This window comes from Podarcis melisellensis (assembly GCF_964234715.1).
Source record: "Podarcis melisellensis genome assembly, chromosome: 3".
Classification (NCBI taxonomy): domain Eukaryota; kingdom Metazoa; phylum Chordata; class Lepidosauria; order Squamata; family Lacertidae; genus Podarcis; species Podarcis melisellensis.
In genome coordinates this window covers 106374519-106397398 of record NC_138530.1, presented here as the reverse complement: position 1 = coordinate 106397398, position 22880 = coordinate 106374519, and the positions used below count along the sequence as shown (strand labels likewise).

Genomic DNA, 22880 nt, shown 5'->3' with positions numbered 1-22880 from the left:
TAACCTTCCCAAAAAGTATCTGAGAGACCTAGGAGATTCACAGTGATAGAATCATAGAACTGTAGAGTTGGAAGTGATCCTGAGGATCATCTATGTATCTGTCCCATACAGGGATTGAACCTGCAACCTTGGTGTTATCAGAACCACACCCTAACCAACTGAACTACCCAGGCATGTCTGACTTTTTCAAGGGACAATTTTTTTATGGCCGGCATTATGAATCAATATGCCTTGCCACCCCTCCTCAAAAGCCAAAGAGGGAACTTACTCTGTTTACAATAATTTCGAGAAAGGCTGCAGCAGCCTGCTCATGGGCTTTCCCTTCATTCTGGATTGCTGAAGATTTAAATTTATCTAAACAGATTGCAGGTTCCACCCACCTTCAAAAACATATTTTTGAATAATGCCCATCTACCCCAGGATGACCATTGGTCAGAACGGATGGATATTGTAGTCCAACAAAGTCTGGAGGGCATCAGGTTGGGGAAAGCTTTAAATACTAAAAACAGGAAGACTTCAAATACAATTTTTAACGTTAATTAATAATTCTGACATATAAATGATTACATAACCAAGCTATCATGCTCTTTGCCATCTATCATGTTACTATGCTCTAGGATGCAATGAATTTCCAACATGTTATTCCCAATTCTTTTTTAAAAGCAACATTTCCCCACCGTAACTATTTAATAACTAACATAGCTGAGTAACGTTAATTACTGAATGAATTTTATTAGGTTCATATTCAATAAAGAAATTCCTGGGTCCTAACCTCATTCTTACTTATTCTAGTGCAATAAAGGAAACTTTGCAACATGTCATTTCCATACCAAAGCATCTTTACTGTGTAAGGAGAAAACATGTACCATGTGATGTGCGCCTACATGCATGTGAAATTACTTGAGACGCACCATCTCTTTCCCGGGAAGGAAAGGGGGTGTCAATAAAAGAAAATCCATTTGTGAAACATCTTGACACTTTCTGAATTTGGGTATTTGCTAATATAAATTGTGACTAGGAAGGTCTTGTAGCCAGGACCATCAAGTAAAAGAAGTAGCAGTAGTACTATGCGGAAAGTGAACAGCAGTTCAAGAATACTTGTCACTCCATTTTTCGAATTCACTGAAGTTTTTACTAGCAGTGTTTTGAGACTTTGAAGTTTGAAATATAAATATTTCTACTACATTTCAAGCTGCATAGTAACATCTAAGCCTGTTCATAAATAAAGATTTACTCAAAAATACACACACATAGTAAACAGCAACCATGATTTGCATCAACAGGGTGGTCAGAGGGGAAATGTTACCCAGATTTGTGTAGGGGGAGGGGACCCAACTCTAAACTTTTATTGAGAAGATTACATTATTTTCTGGAGGAAGGGATGCAGTAGATCTAGGCTCTGATCCAAAAAGGAACCTCATAAACATGGAAGGGCAAGAGTTTTTACTTTCTGTACACTTTTCATAATAGCAGCTAATGCTGCTGAAGAGATAGGCCAGTGTTCAGTTTAAAAGGCAGCCACCCTCCTCAGTAGTGAGTACCACTGTTGCTTTTTGTAACTGTGAATCATCTGTGTATGCTTTCAGTCTAGGGACAGGAGAAATGACCTGGAAGAGGGAGAAGAGAAGCCAGAGATGCTGATACCCACAGCATTCTCAAAATTTCTGATGTGCCCAAAGGTTCAACAAGATGCAACATCTCTTGGGGACTCTTTTGAGCCAAAAAGCAGGGTAGAAAATTGACGGCAAAAAAGCAAAACAAACCAGTAGTCCTAATGGCATCTCCAAATCCTAAAGGAGCTCTAAAGGACAGCAGCCAAAATAATTCCCCCTGCCCCAATGGATCAGCACAGCTGTCAAACAAGATCAGAATTTTGTTTCACCTGATTAGTTTCTGCTTCATATTAACAGAAAATGAATTCTTAGGTTTGATGCTGGTCTACATGTATCAATCAGTACACACATAAAACCAGTTAATTTATTGTACTATTTGACTCCTTGGTATCTACCATCAAGAACAGACTGCACGCCATCCCATTTAGTTTTATTATTCTCACACACAGATAAATACAGGCGTCTCCTCACTTACGCACATTTTGACTCATGTGCGACCGCCTATATGCACAGTGCTGGGAAATAAAGCAAACAATTTAAACTGTAAAAAGGCACAAAAACGGCAAAAATGGTCCGTAAAGAGCAGGGAAACTGCAAAAATGACCCACAGCCAAGCACTAAGAAGTCTACCTCTGAATCAGAGCCAGGCCTTTCAGGGTACCAGTCTACCCCACCGTCCTTGCCGTTGTTTCCACATTGTCCTCTCCAGCGATGAGAAAGATTGAGAGCCTCCATTCACGCCAGTCTGTTAAGTGCTGCTGCTTTTTAAAGGGGTTTTTTTCATGAGGTTCCAGGCTTTTGGAGGGTGTTTACAGGCTTTTTAGATGGTGTTCCCCACTATTTAACATATACACGCAGTACCTGGGAACGTAACCCCTGCATAAGTGGGGAGACACCTGTATTCACATACAAATTGAGTTTTCTGTCATAACTTTATGAAACATGAATGTGGATCAACATACTGCAATATTAAATTGGATACGTAAGACAAAGTGTTTTTCTTCTCTGCAGTGTCTGTTGTCAGTCTTAAAGGCTATACATTATACTGTATGTGCACAGGTACAAATATAACATCTGCAAAGCAGTATTTGTGCTAGAAACTGCTCGGAAATGTTTTCAACAGCCTCTACAGTGTCTGTAATGCAACAAATGCCAAAAGTAAGTCTAATAAATTTATACGGATCACCAGTTTAGTTTTCATCCTACAGAACTGTGTACACAAATACTTTCTTTTAAAGAAAAATGGTTGGCTAAATGCTATCAATTATCACACAAAAATATTGCCTTTATGCAACAGCAATATTTAGTTGGGACAACGCACGGTTTAGATGGCATATGCTCAAGGGAGACAGATGATCATGCCAATAATTCTTTGGTACCAATCAGATTCCAAGGTTTTGTTTTGTTTGTTTTTTAGAACAGCTTTTAAACCAAGTTAGATGGAAACAATCCAAAAATTCAATAGACCTTTGGCTCCGCTTGCATGGCAACAAGCAATGGGGTACAGCAAGGAAGCTTTCAGTGGGTTTTGAGACCTACTTCAGAGTACGCTTTGGCGAGGTGGGGGCTGGAACAGCCAGGTCTCCACTCAAAGGTTTTTCCTTTCCATCTTAATGATGTGAATGCATGTGTTACTGTTTCTAGGTCAGAACTGAAAACAAAGTGTACTTTTTAAACTAGACTTTATAGGGTTCTAAAGTTCCATAATCAAAAGGCTTCAAGCTAGCTAATGAGTTTCATGGAGAAAAATGATGAAGGAATTTCCATTTTCCTTTTAAAAAACAATTCGCTTGCGTGCCCAAGATAATGTTGGAAAGGATGCTTGGTTCTGCATGCATGTTTCAGTATGCCTGAAGTTCCATACTTACAATTTAAAAATCATTTTGTACTTTCAGAGTATATTGAAGAAATGAAAGCATTTTCTTCAACAAAAACAAACTCACTTGTTAGCTACTGTTAATTAGGCGTCCTGCACAGAAACAAATAATAATAACTTTCCCTGACACTGGTTAACATTTCCCCCTTTTTTATATCATCAAGGAGGTGGTACAACAAAGGAAACAGGGTGAGCACTTCAGGACAGCAGAGAAAGCCAGTAAGAAGGTTTTGATTGACAGACCTAGACTAACACCCACACCATATATTTAAAGCAATCTTTTATCACTTTAACATTTGTAGCTTCACCCAAAGAATTGTAGGAACTGTAGCTTAAAAGTGCTGGGAACTGTAGCTCTGTGAGAGGGTGTCCTGGCTAGATGTCATCAACCAAAAGGAAAGGCTGCTACCCCAAAACTATATGGACCTTTGATAGGTCTGTTGCTCTCCTCAATGCTTCTCTAGGGCAATTTGGATTATCCCCACACAGAATTACAGGGTGGGGCATCAACAATGAGCTAGCTGATGGGACCTCCTTCCTTCTCTTGGTTAAAAAAAAGTATATCTGAAGGTAAAGGACTATTTAGAACGCTTCCATCTGTCTATGCCTGATGAATGATGATACCATGGGGACAGCAAGACAGCTGCTTCATTCTGGAGGTGGGGCATCCTTTTTGGCCACAGAAGCAGCCACCACAAAATGATAAAACTGCAAGGAGAAGATTCAAATAAATACTCCCTTTGCAAAACAATGCAAGCATTAAAAACACACACACGAAAAAACACCACTATCAGGTTTCCAAAGGTTTAAAAGTACTTTACATGCAATTCTACACATATTTCCATTGTTAGCTTCCCAATCTGCCTGCGTGCAAAACAGGATAAACATTCCACAAGCTGCATTCCACAAACTTGGCTGAATTTGAAAGGACTAGACGAGTTATAAAATCCACTGTTCTTTATGAAATATGCTTATGTATACAGAATACCATTTCCACTCTGCATCAGACCATTGTGTACATCATCCTACATCTTCATTGAACTATCTGTATAAAAAAAAAAATAAACAAACCAGGTATTCTACTGTTAACTCAATCATCATTTATGTCCTCCGCAGTGCTTGCTATAAATATCAGATGACAAAAGACCATCTGCCACTAATTCTGCCCATCACCTATTTTTTTTAATTTAAAAAATCCAGATGTTAAGTCAGGTATTCCTAAGTGGGAAGAAATATTCCCAAGCCTCTGTAGATATCTGAATTTTGAAAAAAAAAGTTGGGGAGGGGGAGAGAGAAGGAACATCAGCAGAAGTGTGGTGGAAAAAAGCTGTATTCAGCTGCTCTTGAGGCTAATATTTTCAGTTCTGACTATCCTTTTCAGTTATTTCTTGCCGAGCTATTATTTCTCTAAAGATCCGTACTGTTATAGTAGACATTTTAATGTTACCATAAAGCATGCTACTGTTTTAAAAAAATTAAATTAGAGAACAAGTCATACTGTCATAAGAAGGCTATTAGCCTATTTTATTCACAGTTATTTCATAGGAGAGGGAAAACCTGCATCATACATTACACCTCAAGCAAACTTTTGTATCATTTAAAATCAACAGCAGGAAAGTTTTTAAGAAAAGAGCTATTCAGCATATGCCCAGTATTTTTGCATAACCTCTTAGGTGTACTTTTGCAAAAAGTTAGCTGTGCCGATTCCGAGAAACGGCAGCTTTTAGCAAACCATATGCTGGGGTTTCAGGATTCTTTGGACCCAACACTGAAATATTCTGTCTCTAAAAAGTTCCCTTTCAACATTTCAGCTAAAACACAGTAGGGCTCCCCCCACCTTCACACAAGGTTATCAGCACAGAAAGGCATGTGTTGTACTTTAAAAGGCTCTAAACATCCCTTTCATAAACATTCTTATAAAAATACAGTAGTGTTTTGTGAAGTAGTTACTGGGGAGGGAAACTATTCAGGATGTTGTTAAAATTACATCAAGGTCTTAATCAAGTTAAAGAGCCATTCACTTTTCCATTGTTTGTTTTGGTGACTAATGTGACAGAAGACAAACTAGAGGTTAGGGCTATCTTAGATTTTGCAAAGAAGGCAGATTTCTTTTTTAGGAGCCCTCACATAAAACAAGAGCATTAATGTCCTTTTAATCATAAATAAAACACATATTTCCAGGAATAATGAGAGCCAAGCCAAAACAAGATCATTCTAATTCAAACACTGCTACTATGACAAGAAATCTACTCAGTAATCCTCATTCTGTCAATTCTTGAAAGGGCTTTTTCTTGCCTAAAACCTAATGGCAAACTTTCAACAGAAAAAGTTGCCCATATTTAGCAAGCTATCCCAAACGGAAAATAGTAGTACTAGTAGCCATAATAGTTTAAGACAACGAGAAGTAGGTTGAAATGGTTTCATAGAAACATTCTTAATCCATATTTTCAACACATGCACACATCCCTTCAACATAATCCGTTACAACTTTTGGGTAAAATTCCATTTCTATTAAGGGCTTAGGATTTTGTTGCGAACCTCTTACACATTCAACCACCTACACATTTTCATTTTCAAACATCAACACAACAAAGCAGGTGGGATCAAAGAATTAGAAGGATAGCACAGAAGAAAAGGTATTGAAGTAAAAAAAGTAGGAAACACAAAAGCCACCAAGATGTTCCTCAATATTGCCTACTTTATACTCTGAATTATTTCATGTTTGTGTTATACACACTATAACTATCGGCTCGTGTCACAAGACCCCCTAACATACCAAAACTATTTCTGCTGCAACAGGCTTAAGACAAAAACAACAGAGTCTTCTGGAACTTTGAAGTTCAACCCCCCCCCCCCAAATAGACTAGACTGCATTGCATTGAGCAGGTATTAGTCCCCAAAAGCTAAAGCTCTAATCAAGGTGTTACTCTTCCCGGTGTCACAAGCCTCATTTTTTTTGCTGCAACAACAGCACAACATGGCTACACCTCTGGCAAGACTCACCTCACTTGCTCTATAAAACATTTACTAAAAACTGCCTGTGCAGAGTAAAAGGTTTAAGTGAAACTGCTTGCTCTGCAGATGTGAAGCAACACCTGTCTCCATCTAACACAGAAGGTGAACTCCATTAATGCCAATAACCAGCACTATGAAACACTGGCTTCTTGGTGTTTAAGGGAGCATGGGGACATTCTAAGAATACCCACTTGAAGCAACGCTAGGAAGTTTGTGAAGTGGAACACTGGGAGGATCAGAAGAGAAGTAGATAGACACCAGCTCTTAGCCACATCAAAGATCTGCTAACAAATCTTGTACTTACTAATAAACTTGTTTTGCATAGTTTCTAGTAGAGCCTGATGAGCATCTTCATTTTGCAAAGCACACGAACATTCTCTGGCCAATAAGGTCCGTACAAGGTGCTCCCCACAACCTATACAAAACATTAACAAGCACGGTTAACCTATATCTGTATGATTGGGGAAAGCACTAAACACAAATTTTGGGGGCAAATCATTGCAATATTGTCTCTGCGCAAATCCCAAGAAAGGTTTCAGAAAGTTAAGACATATGAACAAAGCAGGAAAATAATGCAAAGGAAAAGAAAACATTTAAAAAGTGAAGGCATCAGTTTTATTCTTTATTAACTCGTATTTCACAATGACTTAGGATACCACAGCACAGGGAAGGCTGTTGTGTCAAGTACAACCCAACAGGCTTACTTTCAAGAAAAGGCCCACTTATTTAGGCCTCAAGTGCCAACGTACAAAGTGTTTGATAATCCTTCTCTCATTCATGCCTCCCCTAGCGTCAAGTTAAGACCTTTTTTATCAATTAACTGTCAAGTCCAATTTATACAGACACTCAAGGAAGCATAGTTGTGCATCAGTTAAAGATATATCAGTTTTAGAAATACAGAAATCCTTTTGACGTCAGAATTTTCACAGATTGGTTAGGGGGACTGGTTAAGAACCAGTATAACTAAAGCAACATTTCTCTTCTCACTCACCTCAACCAGATGCCAGGAAAGCCAATGATTGGAAAACCCTCCTATTCCCATTTTAAAGGGTTAAAAAGCTACACCTAGGTCTGTACAGTGGAACCTCGGGCTGTGGACGTAATCCGTAACGGAGGCACGTCCACAACCCGCAGTGTTCATAACCTGCAGCGCCACGCCTGCACACGCGCGTGACACGATTTAACACTTATGCGCATGCACAAGTGACGAAACCCGGAAGTAACCCTTTCCGTTACTTCCGGATTTCCTGCGGTCCACAACCTGAAAACGCATAACCCAAAGCATTTGTAATCCGAGGTACCACTGTACTTTAATGAAAGTAGGGCAGAACATTTTCCAGAATGGTGTCTGACTCAAGCACACCAGCAAGCACCTTTGCTTTGTCATTTCAATATATTTAAGTTATGATTTCTGTGATTTTTAAGACCACAGATGCTCCTAATTAACTTTATTCCCAATGCCATTCTCAGGACAGAGGCTTCATTCAAGGTGGCAGATCTTTTTCAGCATGAATGCTGGTAACAACAATGATAGCTGACTAACATAGTGCTTGTGGAGATAACTGTGCTACAATGGGCTCAGACAGAGTAACGGTGAACCTGTTTCTCAAATTGAATGGAACAGACAGGATCCCAGAAATTTAGTCAGCCGCAAACCTTGGATTCGGCAGTAAGAGTTTGCCAGCTGTAATACACCCAGTCCTTTTCACCTCCAAGTTTGTTGGCAGACTTCAAGGAATTCCAGAACACAGCCGGGCAGCAAAGACACACCCTCTGACTTTACCAGCCGATGGCAGATGAGCAGAAATATATTTTATGCTGATCATTTTTGCGCATTCTATCCATAAATGCACGGCTGGTAAAAAAACAACCCAGTATGCCACAGAAAACATGTGTGTTGTGGCTTCCTCCCTTGTAAATGCTCTACCTGAGCTATGACTAACTTCTATGCTTTGAAAACAAAATAAACCTTGCATAACGACTTATTTCTACCACACATGCAACACAGGAGTGTCTCTAAATACTGGCCTCACTCTCAGATTGCACCAAATCTGTGTCTGAACTATACCACTTCAGACTCCAAGTGCTCACGTAACTGAACTCTCTCTCCATACATAAAACTAGGGTCTAGACTTCCCAGACATCATTTTTGAATGGAGAATAATTCAGTTGTGTGAGCCGCCACCAGTATCCCAAAGCGTCTGCAGAACTGGATTGTCTACTTTCAATACAGTACTGCACTAATATGTTAGGAAAATATTTTTATTTGGCAAGGGACAAAAGAGAGAGAAAAGAAACACGCCTTTAAGTTAATTTGGCTCATAATATACTGGGCTAAAAGGAGAACACACACCAAGATTGTTTAATCCCCATAAATTCAGCCAAAATCTCACGGTTCCAACTTACTTCTAGCCATTAAAATGGATTCAATGTGAAGGACTTGCACAATTCCAGAGAAAGACTCTGGAAGTCCTTCCAGATATGGCCATAAGGTATACATAAAGGATAAGAAACCACCAGGAGAGGTTACCCAGATTTGTAAGTGATCAGATGCTTTTGGAATGGTACCTGAATGAGATGTATTCAGGTCGCTCAAAACAGTTTATTTTTACCTGGCTTTCTTTCCTCCCTTCCCCTCTAGATTTCAAGTGCTCTGGGTTGGTTTACACCATATATTTCCTCTCATTTCAATCCTTTCAGTAAAATCTGTGAATTCAGTATTTGGCCTGTCATCTTACCAGTGTTATGACTGTTTGGCAAAGGCTGCAATCCTAGACACACATACCATAATGGGATTTTCTTTTAAAAAAATGTTTAGGATTATGCTGAAAGTTACATTACCTTCAGATAGGATGGCCATATGAAAAAGAGGACAGGGCTGCTGCATCTTTAATGGTTGTGTAGAAGAGGGAATTTCAGCAGGTGAATCATGTCATGCAGTTGCCATGCCTGTTTTCATCCGAACATCCTACCTCGAAGTAATATGGAAGGTTTTGCTTGGATTTGATTTCTCTGCACTGCAAATGAGTAATTTTGCTGTGAGGTGTTTCTGTGCACTATGTGCAATGTCAATACCTGAAGGATTGTCTCACCCCTTATAAACCCAGTTGGACACTGCACTCTGCAGGCAAGGGAGGGTCTTCTACAGATACCATATCATCAGGAAATCCATTTCACACCATGTAAGAATCAGACATTTAATATCATGGCAACTACCCTTTGGAAATTCCTCCCTTTTCAATTTTAGACAAGGCACCGTTTGTTGTCTTTTCAGAACCTACTGAAGACCTTCCTCTGCTAGCAAGCCATTTAAGGTGAGACCTTTCTCAGTCTGGATCTGTACTTGAATTTTAATGATTTTACAGTCGTAAAAACCGTGTGGATCTCCTGCAGTTTGGAGTTTGGTTCTCATTTACTCATTATAATGAGTTGCATCCAAAGTTGGAGGAAGCATTTACAGGCACAGTGTACATTACAGTAGTCCTCAAAATGCATCTAACATCTTTTGCTTTGCCATTATTAAGCCAGGAAATCATTTATAGAGGGCACACCATTCAGTTCTGGCAGTGTTTCAGGTATTTTACAGTGAAACACTGAAAACATGCAAAGTTCAACTGTTAACAGTGTAACCCGCTTTATCAGTTTACATGACCATTTACTACCATATGTATTGTTTCTCGTTTAAGCTTGTCACAAAGCCCAGCACCTACACCATGCTCTCCCCCTAAGCAGATTTCTGCACTTTAAAGTAACCACAACAAGAGCCTTAAAAAAACCTCAGCATAGGATAAAGTAAAACATTACTTATTATTCCAGCCCTGCACCTCAGAGTCATCTAGCAATGGAATAAAGATGGGCATAGCAAAGAACTTCTGTAAAGCAAAAGGGTTTCAGAGCAGCATGTCACAGAAACTGTTTTCTGCTTCTTTTGATGGGCTTTCCTTTCAAGTCAGGAAATTAGAAGCAGGTGTGTCAGAGGGCACCCACATTCATACACCACACTGAAACACACACGTTTTCAATTTTCAAACATGAAAGCAGCTCCTATTGAACGGAGGGAGAAATGAAAACCCAGGCCCTCTTTCTGCAAGCCATATGCAAAAGGCTAGGAGGGAGAAAGTCAGGCAGCATGTTAATAGCTCGTGAGCTATTGTTAGATACTCTTGCCGCAATAGCAAAACAGCTCTGGAATCTAAACAAAAACAGAACTGCACAAAAAGACATTAAAATTGTTATCTGCTATGCAACACTATAAAAAAAAAATCAGCATTGTATACTACTTCAGAGGTGGCACTCATTAGTTTATCAAAACTTGCTATGTAGTATTTTGAAGAGAGTTTCTCAGCGTAGCATTTTAAGTCACAATGATAAATAGTAAATAATAAATAAAACCACATATGTGTACATAGTATAGTATCTCCCTATTCTCCCTGCTGTTTTCAAGGAACAATTCTTGATAAAACTCTCTCCTTCTCTCTATATATATACATATAATACTGTACATGCAAACCAATTTTGAAGAGATTTCAACATTGTTGAAAGATAACTTTTGGAATAATGCAATTAGGAACAAGCATGCTGCTTAAAAACTCTGGTAGGTAGGAAGAAACTCTGGTAGCATGATTTAGATAAATCAATTGTTATTTTACTTGATTGTCAGGAGCTAACAGAAGGGTTATACCAATCATTATGATTTATGCAACATAGAGAAGTAGGGGGGAAAGACAGGTCACTGTCTTGACAAGTTTAAACTCTACAATATGACAGTAAGGAGTGAAGAAAAGGAAGCAAGAGAGAGGCAAGATATTTAGCATAAGAGATGGTGTTACTACAGTAATACTACAGTAGTGGAAAGAAGGCACAATTTGCATTCTACCCCCCCCCCCCAAAAAAAACCCTACTACATTTTAAATGAAAATCTATGACTAGCCTTGTTCAGGATTCCTAACAATATAGACTGCATATGCAAAGCAGATTACTGCAACCTACAGGGCAGTTTCTCCTGCAAATTCCAAAGATCTCAGAAGCCCACTCTGCAGTAACTTGGAGCTGGGTTTTTAGTGTGGCTGCCCCTATTCTACGGAAAAGAATTCCCATTGAGATATGGCAAGCGCTCACTAGGCACCTCTTTCTTTGCATAAGTATTAATGTTTACATAAAGAATATAAATCCCACGTGGCTCCTTAAAACAAGTTACTTCTCAACAGCAGTTCAAGGAAGATAAAGCCAAAGTTAATTTTCCATTACAACACCTCCAAATTTTGAAATGAGTTTATTAGCAACCATTGGTATAGTCAGTGCCTCCCCCCCTCTTTTTGTGTGTGTAAAACATGAGGTGCTGGTTATCATATCTTGATAAAGCCACCTTCAAACCATGGTTTAAAATTACAACTAAATCAAGGCTAACTAATTTGGGGTTCAGAAATAAGCAATATACAGAAAAGGTAAGCTTCCAATCTCCTTCTCATGGCTGCACTGGAAAAGAAGCGAAGGGGGAGCACAAAAGTCCAAGGCTTGCTAATGCAAAACTAAACCATCATTTAGTTTTGTGTTGTTAAATGCACAGATAAATATTTCATAACTATTTATTCTTTAATCTGAAGCAAGCATGATTTTTTGATTTTTGCTGCATTTTGCATGTATCTGTATATCAAAGTTAATCTGCACATTTATGATTATGGTAACAGCATCATCTTCCCATTAATGTGAATCTGAGTAAGTAAGATAATGGAAACAGTAGAATCTATCCCAGTACTTCATATAGGTTCATCCATAAGAATATACTTCAAATAACTGTATATAGAAGGAAAATAAGTTCCGGTGAAATATTTGTAAGAACAGCAAATACCTGAGGTACTCACAGCTGTAGAGTAAGGATTCTGAATTCCCAAGTTTTCAGCCCAGCACCCACATCCGTAAAGAGCTGCCTGACAGAAGAAGAAGGAGGATTTACAAAAGAGAGAGAACTATTTGCCCCTTTACACCAAGTAAAACTTTTGGGTAAAGAATTGTTTCCTTTGTTCATCTGCAAAAGGTGCCATATACCTCTATTTTGGTAAGAATTGTATAATCAGGTCTTTCATCCACATGATTCAATTTGACAGCCCATTTTAGACATAATGATCTCAGTCCAATGCAAGCAAGTGGTGGATGATTTTATGTTGGGTCCATAGTATACAGATGAGAACCCATTACCAAGCTTACATGGTAACAGTGGTGAAGACAGTGTATAAACCACACTTCCCTGTCATCACTGCATCTTCAGCATGCCATCTTGTGGTGCTTTTTCCAGGAGGTCTGTGGGTTTCTCCAGCTTGGCCTACATAGAAATGTGAAAGTACCCTCAAGGGCACGCTGCAACATGTTTGCTAAGTACTCTGCACTCAACTTGACATGGATGCCACTAGTTTCACACTTCAATCCAGGGAGGTATCCAGAACACTTAGCTGGCCCTCCCCTCCTCATGCAGCTAGCAGAGGGGAATTAACTAGCTGGATCCAGGCAGTGTTAGAAACTGAGATATGAAACTGAGATATGAAAGCCAGGAGCTAAATGGCACCTTAAACCTAGGTTATGGGCAAAACAACGGAATGTCTACGCATGCCTTTTTATAACAAGAATACAAAGCTGAAAATGAATGCCCAGTCTTCTCCAGTCTTCAGAGAGTAGCTGGAAGTGGGGAGGCAGAAAAGGGTCCTCTTTCCTTGCACTCTACAGTTTTAATCTGAAATCTTAGGCATAGTACTGTGCCCAGAGCTCAGAAACTGCTCACACTAATGAAATTCCTTGTCGCAAAATGCGCCTGGAACAATGGGAATTGCGAACACTGGATCTAGGGAGTGATAAATATCTTAGAGAGAAAGAGGGTATCCCTGGCACCCTGAAATAAGCAGTTAAGAGACCACTCCTAAAAGAGGTCTCTCCAAACCTTGAAAAATGTAATTATTATAGGGTGATCACAAACACCCTTTCTGAGCAAGATGCTCAAGCAGTTGGTTGCTGGACAGCTCCAGGAACTCTAAAAATGGTACTGATTACCTAGACCCATTTAAATGTGGTTTCAGGTGTCACACTCTGCAATAAGTCAGATATGATTTTGCAAAATGAGAATCTGAAAATTTTGTGAATACACTCAAGTATTTTTATGAAGGTTTCGACCTACTTTGTACTATTACTATTTTAAAGGTAATGAATTATAAACTGTATGAATGGGAAAGGCAAATGATTTCAAACAAAAGTAGGCTCTGCAAGTGCCAAAGAGGGGAAGTAAGTTGTAGCTGCTAATGGCGCTCTCAAATAAATAGGACTTTGCCTTTAAGCAAAACAATCAGATCAAAGGAAAAGAACATTCCTTGGACGATGAAATGGCATGTTCTAGGGTGCATGTGTCCATTTGCCTAGAGGCACTCTGATCAGGCCAAAAGTTTATGATCTGTAGTTACATATCAACAAAAAGTCTTCCAGTCCAAGATAATGTCTGCAATCAAGAAATCAGTCGAATGCCACATATCAAGAGACTAAGCAAAGTGTAAGAAGTCTTGGCATATGGTCACTCCTGGGATAAAAGCCTGTGAAGTAGCTGAAGGAGCAGTGTGAATTTTCCACCACCATCACCCAGCTGCCTTCACTTCTCTGTGCTCCTAGTCTGGACATGTAGTTAGATAAAGCAACAACCTATTGTGCGGAAGATTGGGAGCTGGGGAATACCATTACCTATAATGTGTTTACCATTACCTATAATGCTGCTTTTTTTTTTTTAATACAGAAATTTGTACCGTTGCTGCTGGTCCTTCTCTGCAAGTCCTGCTCCCTGCTTTGCTGGCCTATCTCCAGCTGGCCTGGGCAGGTGCGGCCCTGACTTACTCCAATGATAAAAGATGATGCTGAAGGGGCCAGAGACCATCTTAACTGTGCATTCTGCAAGACCTGCTGTCAGGATACTTTCCAGAAGAGGAACTCTGGGCGTTATGGTCAAGAAAGCCGTGTCCCATGTAGCTACCAACCATACTTCAGACAGCAGTGGAATGTGGAACATCTCAATCAGCAAATCAACAGTATTTCATGTACCCTAGACCCATACCCTCAGGACACGGGTGGTGCTGTGGTCTAAACCACTGAGCCTAGGGCTTGCCAATTGGAAGGTCAGTGGTTCAAATCCCCGGGTGAGCTCCCGTTGCTCGGTCCCTGCTCCTGCCAACCCAGCAGTTCGAAAGCACGTCAAAGTGCAAGTAGATAAATAGGTACCGCTCCGGCAGGAAGGTAAACGGCGTTTCCGTGTGCTGCTCTGGTTTCGCCAGAAGCAGCTTAGTCATGCTGGCCACATGACCCGGAAAAACTGTCTGCGGACAAACATTGGCTCCCTTGGCCAGTAAAGCGAGGTGAGCACCGCAACCCCAGAGTCAATCGCAACTGGACTTAACTGCCAGGGGTCCTTTACCTTTTTCTTTTTTACTTAGACCCATACCCAAAATTATGACTCTGCTTATGATATTGAGCTTTTGGCTGATTCCCACTTACAATGATTTGTCACGTAAAACACAGCTTTCTCATAAACACTACTTTCCCCAAGTTGTAAAGAACGTCATCCAGCCAGTTCTCTCTTTCACAGAAAGTTGGGAACAATTAGGGTAAAATGCAACTCTAACATGTAAGCCCTACTAAGACCTACCTGACCAACTCGTCCAGGGTGCTTCAAGGCTAAGCCTCCACTGGACACTGCAGCAGCGACATTTCCTTCCTGGTCAACAACAACTGCTCCAACGGTATCCAGCGTTCCTGAGTCATTCTCCTATGTGACAGGGAAACAAAGACACTGAAAACATACAGACTTGACAGTATTTTGATGCCTCCATAGATGAAGACATGACTGGTTCACAGAGCCAGCAACACAGCGTGGGACCATTTATATCTCTTCACTTAGCCTGGATCCATTCCATATCCATTCATTAAAATCATACGCCAAGGTAATTACTACGTAGGTCTTCTATCCAAGGTATAAAAATATACAAGGGAGCAGACTTTTTCAGCAGTGGCACCCGAGTTAGGGAATAGCTGCCTTTACATCCCTGACCAATCGTCAAAGTCTTTGGGGGAGTCACTGGTAGTGACAACCCATAGCTTAGATGCAGACATTCAGCCTCTTCCCTATCGCACTTCCAGTACCTACTGAAGACTGCTTTTTTTATTTCAGCCAGCATGTTAATCATAGGAATGTAAAAACATAGAACCATAGAGCTGTAGAGTTGAAAGCATCATCTAGTCCAACACTCTGAAATGCAGGAGTTTCAACGAAAGCATTCATGACAGATGGACTGTCACAAAGTTCTTCCTGATATTTAGTCAGCATCTCTTTTTTACCTCTATTGTATTTGTGGAGTTCGGTGTACATGTCTTAGAGACAACTAATTAAGAAGTATATAAATTGTTGAAATAAACAAATAAAATAAGGAGGTTCACCTGGGGCTATCATTGCTATTATTTTTCTTTACCTAGGCCATTAACAGATTTTACTAATTTAAAATGAGAAAAATCTGTCATTTTATTGTTCTTTTATATTTATTTTGTGCACCATACTTTAAATATGAATGGTAGTGTAAAATGTGTAAAAAAAATAAAGCAAATATCCAAGAATGTTGTCTGTACTCAGGGGCTAAAGGAAACTTATCCATTAAAGTTATTTCCCTTTCCTTGTCAACCAGACTTCCTGTGTTATCTTCCCACTGAAAGACAATGCCAAGTTCCCCATTCAAATTAATGCACAGAGAAGAGCAAGGTATACCTCCCTCACTGCTGAATAATGTTAGAGGTGGAAAGTCTGTGGTTCTCCAGATGTTGTCTGGCTACAGCTGTCATCAGCCCCAGCCAGCATGGTCAATGGTCAAGGATGATGAGAGTCCAGCAACCTCCTGAGGACCAAAGGTTCCTCATCCTTGTGTTAACAAGTCAAGCAGGCAATTCCCTGGACTTGGTAGGCTTTAAGTTCAGTAGAACAAAAATACTCCAAAAGGGCTCACCACAGTTCTTCCTTTGATCTGAATGACATTAATGCCAAGTGAGAATAAAAAACAGTAAAACTGAGCTGTTCTATTTTGCCAGAGGGAGGCTCAAACTGGTTTTTAAAAGTTAGAAGGTTTATTACGAAAACATTTGAGAACCATTAACTGAGATTAAAGCTCTTGTAGCTTGTGGGCATAATGACATTCCATTCAAAGGAATACACCCATTGCCAATTAATTAACCCTAATCACCCACAAGCTCTGTCTTCACAATCAATAGCAAAAAGTCAGGATCACACACTCGCTCACCTACACTGCACTGAAAGCATGGAGAGAGGAGGTTTCTCCTTTTAGAATTCTTTAATCACACAGACTTGCATAATTTTCAGAATGTGCCCAAAGCAGTAATTGTTACTAAACGTTATTCAGCCTCCCTATTAAAGTTAATGAGGCTAATGGAGGAGTCTTTAGATCAACTCTACAGATGGCTAATCTAGTGTATGCCAAAACAGAGCAAAAGACACACTCTTGAACATCAAACCTATGTCTCTCACCCACAGGAATAATAATAATAATAATAATAATAATAATAATAATGGGTTAGATAACAAGGTGCCTCGCAAGAGTGGAAAGGGGCCTGGATTTCAGTGGCAACTCCATTTGCCAATGCCTGCACTGGTCCCAACGTTTGCCCCAACTCTCAGGAGCTGCTTTTTTGGGGGGTGGGAGGCACAGAGACGAGGGCTAAGAAAGTCCTATTACACAAACAGAATTTTGTTAACAGTTGTTAAGATGTGGGTTAAACCACAGAACCTAGGGCTTGCTCCCGTTGAAGATGGTCTCCCGTTGCTTGGTCCCTGCTCCTGCCAACCTAGCAGTTTGAAAGCACATCGAAGTGCAAGTAGATAAATAGGTACCGCTCCTCTGGGAAGATAAACGGTGTTTCCGTGCGCTGCTCTGGTTTTGCCAGAAGCGGCTTAGTCATGCTAGCCACATGACCCGGAAGCTGTACACCGGCTCCCTCGGCCAATAAAGCGAGATGAGCGCCACAACCCCAGAGTCGGCCACGACTGGACCTAATGGTCAGGGGTGCCTTTACCTTTAAGATAATATAACGTTTCCATTTTAATATTACAAAGATAGGAAATGCAACACAACTTTCTAATTTTATTATTAACTGATTGATTTTGTATACCACCCTTCTTCACCTGAAGATCCTGTTGGGATTCGCAGGATACTGGATAAGTCTGCAGGCTTCAACAGGATGATGCAATACTCTGCTTGGTCAGAGTGACTCAGCAGGAGTGTGATTAGTGTGCTTGGCTATCACCTGTTTTAAAAGGAAAGCCTGTTTAACAGTGGGTGTGGTGGTTGTGCTGTGTGTGGTGCTGCTGCTGTGGTGGAGAGTATTCATTTGTAAGTACTCTGTATGGACTGTTTCTTTTGTAAATGCCTGTATATAGCTCACATTAAAAAGGACTGCACTGGAAAAACCTGGAACTCTTAGTGTTTCGCTGAAAGCGCCGCGTGGAATACGCGACAGATCCTTGGGGACTTCACAACAGAAAATCAAGCTACAGTAATCAAGCAATACAATCTTACCTTCACCCTTAAAAGTCAAATAAAAGAGGCAGATTTAAAAGGCAAACTACCATGCCTCCCCTCATCAGCTATTTCACATGCATGACCACCTCTCTCTCATTCTTATCATGTGAACAAAGCATACAAAATACTGTGGCTTGAATTCTGAGTTCTCATGAGCTGAATACCACTTATGGGACACTTCCAGTGAAGTAGGCGGGGGGGGGGGCAGGAGACTTTCACTGATTTGTCATTCCCTCTGCAGCCCACCCACCCCACTCCCCACCCCGGAAACCTGCTCTGGAGGGTAGGGGGACCCAATGGAACAGGAAGGAAGGTGGCATACTTGACTACAAAGAGAAATATCCTTTCCTTCCCCAACTGGCAGCCTCTACCGGATTACAGTTCCTTCTGTGAACAGACTGAGTCATTCCATTTGCAGAAGAGTAACTATGGATCAAATCCTGCATCGGTGTCATAAAACTGGGGGAGAGGAAGGGGGAATTCCATCGGTTAAAGAAATCCCAAATATTTAAGAAGACAATGTAAGTCTAACACAATAATTAAACAATTCATTTTTTAAAAATGAACTGTTCAATCTGTTAACAAAAGACATTTGGAATCTAGTTACTTATTTATTCAATTATCTAAATCATAGCTTGTGTTAGAGTACGTACACTACTATGGAGTTCACAAGGCAATTTTAAAATCTGGCTTCAATTTCTAAATTATAACTGGAACATAATTATCTCACTATGTAAAAATGAATTTATGTACACTCAAAATTATTAAGCACTAAAGAAGCTATAGTACAATGCAACAGAAGTTATTTCATGCTCTGCTAGAAACTGGTCCCATCTGCATGTAATGGTAAACCAAGACTCACCCAGAAAATTTCAAGTGGTCAGTGGGGACGGGGACAGGGGTTTGGAACTGCTGCCTTAAAGTATTGTCAAAAGACACTCCAAATCTCAAATAGCAGGTTGGTAAGTCCATGTACTGGCATATGTAAGCATTGACTTGACCTTTAATATATAAATTGTACTGAAATCCCTCTTTCCTTAGTTTTATGTTTTCAAGGCTCCTAGTCTTTTTGGATATAAAACGTAAGCAATACTCCAAAGACATGAATTTTTACATTTGCTACTGTAACTTGAATAGTTTTTTGTTTTGTTTGCTTTTGTTTCTCCAGAACAGAGCAAGAAGTTCTACAGTACACCTCATTTTTCCTTTTTAATTACTGACAGCGAAACTGCATTCAAAATATAGTTGGCAGCAGGTAAAAACTACAGTGCTGAAATGACCACCTAGTAAAGAAAAAAACCCAGCTATGATTTTTCTATAGAGGACCATTCTGGGCCAGGTCAATGCTGGGTAAATGTCCAGACATGTTTACCTACCCGGTGTTACAAATTTCATCCCCTTCCAGATCCACAGAAAATGCTTTAAAGTGAGAAATGTTCACCAAAATCTTAAACTGGAGAAAATTTTTCAACAGATATTTATCTTTTCATGTTTGCATTTGTCATGCACATTCTGAAAAAGTGAAAATGAATAGTAAAATATATAAACAAATAATGGTAAGGCACACTTATTTGTTCTGCAAACAATAGTAGATTCCTTTGATAGTTCTGTTTTCATATTCCCCTAAGACGAGGGGGGGAAATTACTTATGACATATTGGCTATGAGTACAAGTAGTTTATCCTTTGTACACAGGTTATGTTCACACAGAGATACACCATAAAGCTGCTCCTAAAGGCTATGGAACTCTCCAGAGCAGCCTTCAATGAGCCAGAAGGGGAAATTGCTGGAAGGACAAATCAACACAAGCAAGCATGCCTGCATGCATACACACCTCTGTTTCCATTAAAATATAATGATAAATAATACTGCAACATCGTGTTGACTATCAATTCACAATAGCAACAAGAGCTCCCAGAAACTTCATTCCTTGACACTGTAGTGATTTAAGGGTGACCAATAGCTTTCTGAACAGATACCAACCTTTTCACTTGATTGTCTTCTTTTCTTCAACTGAAAAAGATCGGTTTCCACCTTTTCCGCCAATTCCAGTTTCCTCTTGTTCCTCTTAAAAGCTGCTAAACTAAGTCCTATAAAATATTTAATGGCATTTTAATTACTTACGAATTAAACCAAGGACACCTCCTTTAAACACTACACTTTGGTACTGGCAACAATAGCCCCTACTCAGATCTATGTACAGATTATATTTCATCATGTCCACTGAATAAGCATGGATTTATAAATATCAAAAACACAAATTACTCAAAACTTGGCCTAGCTGGCATGTTGCACTAAACCACAGCTTATCTTAAACTAAGGTTTAAAGCAAATGAGCAGGGTGCACACTGCTCTGAACTCCCTGCTTTGCTCTTCCCTCTGCTAATCATTTGCTGCAACAGGGAAAACTAGAGACTAGCTTCATGTTATGTGAAAAACCAGTTTTTAGTTTGCTTCTTGGCTTCTCAATCATGGTCTGTCTAGGGAAAACAAATCACAAGTGCTGGTTCCCACATAACCCAAAGCCAGTCCAATTCCTACCCAGTGTGACCAAAGGTTAGCGGGGGAGCAGTGAAGCAGGAACTGTGGAACAGCATGAACTAGTGTGCTGCTCATTCACATTAAATCACAGTGCAAAATGTGTAAACTAGGTCATTGATGAAATGCAGATAAAAGCATTCACTAATTTTATTCTCAAGTAGCCCAAGCTTGCTATCTGCCATGCTGGCTTCCTGAATAAGGCCAGAGTAGCTGGTGTAGAGTACCTCAGCCTGTCTACTGGGTTCAACCTGACTATAAAATTACCCAAAGTAAACCACTTCCTCTATTGGAAGTATTGAGCAGCATGGCTCTCCTTAAAATGTGATCAACTCTAAAATTTCTGTTGAACATAATTGTTCTTAATTTCTCTCTTATAAATAAAAATGCAATACAGGCAACTCCCTGTTTGCACAGGTGCTGCATTCCAGGTCATTTCGCGCTTGTGTGAATTTGGAAACTTGTTGAAAAAACCTGCAAGCACCCCATTCGACTCTCACTCTGCCCCACATCCATTCTGCACTTTTAGTGACATTTCAGTGAAATTTTTATGATACTTCCGGGTCACTTCCAGGGGCAGTACTGTGAGCATGTGCATGACCGTGCACATATAGTTTCCACCTAAAACACGTGTTGCCTGTATAAAAAGAATGCTAGCCAATATAGAGGGCAAGGCTCTGCAAAACTGTTCTGCTTTGCACAGAGGATTCACAGAGAAAAATCTCAAGAGGATTCAAGCGGTCACTTTTACATTTATGTATCTAGCTTACTTATTTCATTTCTATATCCCCACCTTTATTTCATAATGGAACTCACAGAAACATACAGGTCTCCCATCAAGATACTGACCAGGCCCCTGCCTTGCTAGCTTCATCATATGCCTTCAGAACATGCACTGGGATAATGGCTGTGGCCTTGCATTAAAAGGAAAGGTTGCCACCTTTCAAATTCTTCTAATCATCTTCATCGGTTGGGTAGCCAGAATAGTAGATTACAACTCGCATCATCCCTGACCTTTGGGATTGATGGGAGGTAGTCAACAGCTAGAGGGTACTGCATTGGCCATCTATGGCATTTTGACCTTTTATCTCATCACAAACTCAACTTTATTCTAACAAAAGTGGGGGTCAGCAATCATGGTTACACTGTCTAAAGATGATTAAAAGACTCTTAGATGGAATTCCCACTCACAGAGTATTTAAACATTATTTAAATGAATGCACACTTGTTTATTTTAAATTATTTTTTACCCTGCCTTCCTTTGTAGATAATCAAAGCAACTTACAGCCTATCAACATTTGCAGCAGCATTAATAAAACGTACATGCATGAAACAGTGAAAACTTCAAAGGATGCTGAGGATATTTCTCCCCATGAGCAATGGGATGTCACTCCATCTTCAAAGGAATGCTTTTCTTGATAATAGACCTGTTTGAAGTTAGGTGTTGACTGGCTGCTTTGTGGACACACACTGCTTGTGATGACATCTGCCAGGAGGGCAATCCTTTTGCTCTCTACGACGACGGACAGGGTGCCTATCAATTCTCTATTAGTATGTCACCCTAATCTATGGCACTTAATGTTTATGTGAAAGAAACACTATAAGACTGAACACTCTTTTTGTGTTTCCTTTGATAAGCTTGAAACTGTTAGCTCCTCTAAAGAAATCTCTTTGGTTCAATTGTTCTTTGTCTCCAAATGGTTCAGATCTGTCAGATTCATCACTTGATAGCTGGTATCTGCTGCAGATCACGTAACACAGGACAGAAGTAGAAGGTGGAAAAGCTTACCTACATACGGTAAGGAAAGTGCATGTACGCTCATGTGAGCTGTATCCTGACCTTTGTGGATAGTCAGGAATCAGCTACCTGTCTGGATACCTGTGGAGGAAGAATGACAACTACCAGCAGAAGGCCCTGAAGTGTAAGCTGGCTGGCCTGTGTGTCAATCACAGATATTATAAATTCTTCCCATGAGTGGTCTGAAGAAATAAAGCACAGGGAGTCACACAGAGTATATCTGTGCATTTAAAACAATTATATTTGTTTTAAATAATCCGAATATTTTTCTGAACCAGATGAGCAAAATTTATTGATGCACGATGATGGTCACTGGTTTGTTCCAATGACTTATTTTATATCTAAAAATCAGTTTGCTTCTGCTTGTTTGAACTTAAAAAAAAAAGACTTATCTTCAATTAATGTATCAATGGAAACTAACCCACACTTTTTTTTTAAGAG

General features: G+C 39.9%; 1 protein-coding gene across 5 annotated transcripts in view; it reads right to left on the bottom strand.

Moving 5' to 3' along the window:
- TASP1 (taspase 1) overlaps positions 1-22880 on the bottom strand; it is a 70832-nt gene that overhangs the window by 13373 nt on the left and 34579 nt on the right. For all 5 annotated transcript variants that reach the window (XM_081906427.1, XM_081906426.1, XM_081906428.1 and 2 more), the window contains 4 exons: positions 20087-20193; positions 15173-15292; positions 12353-12431; positions 6809-6919 (listed from right to left, as the gene is read on the bottom strand). In XM_081906427.1, the coding sequence (XP_081762553.1) occupies positions 6809-6919; positions 12353-12431; positions 15173-15292; positions 20087-20193 (417 nt within the window). The remainder of the gene's footprint in view (positions 1-6808; positions 6920-12352; positions 12432-15172; positions 15293-20086; positions 20194-22880) is intronic.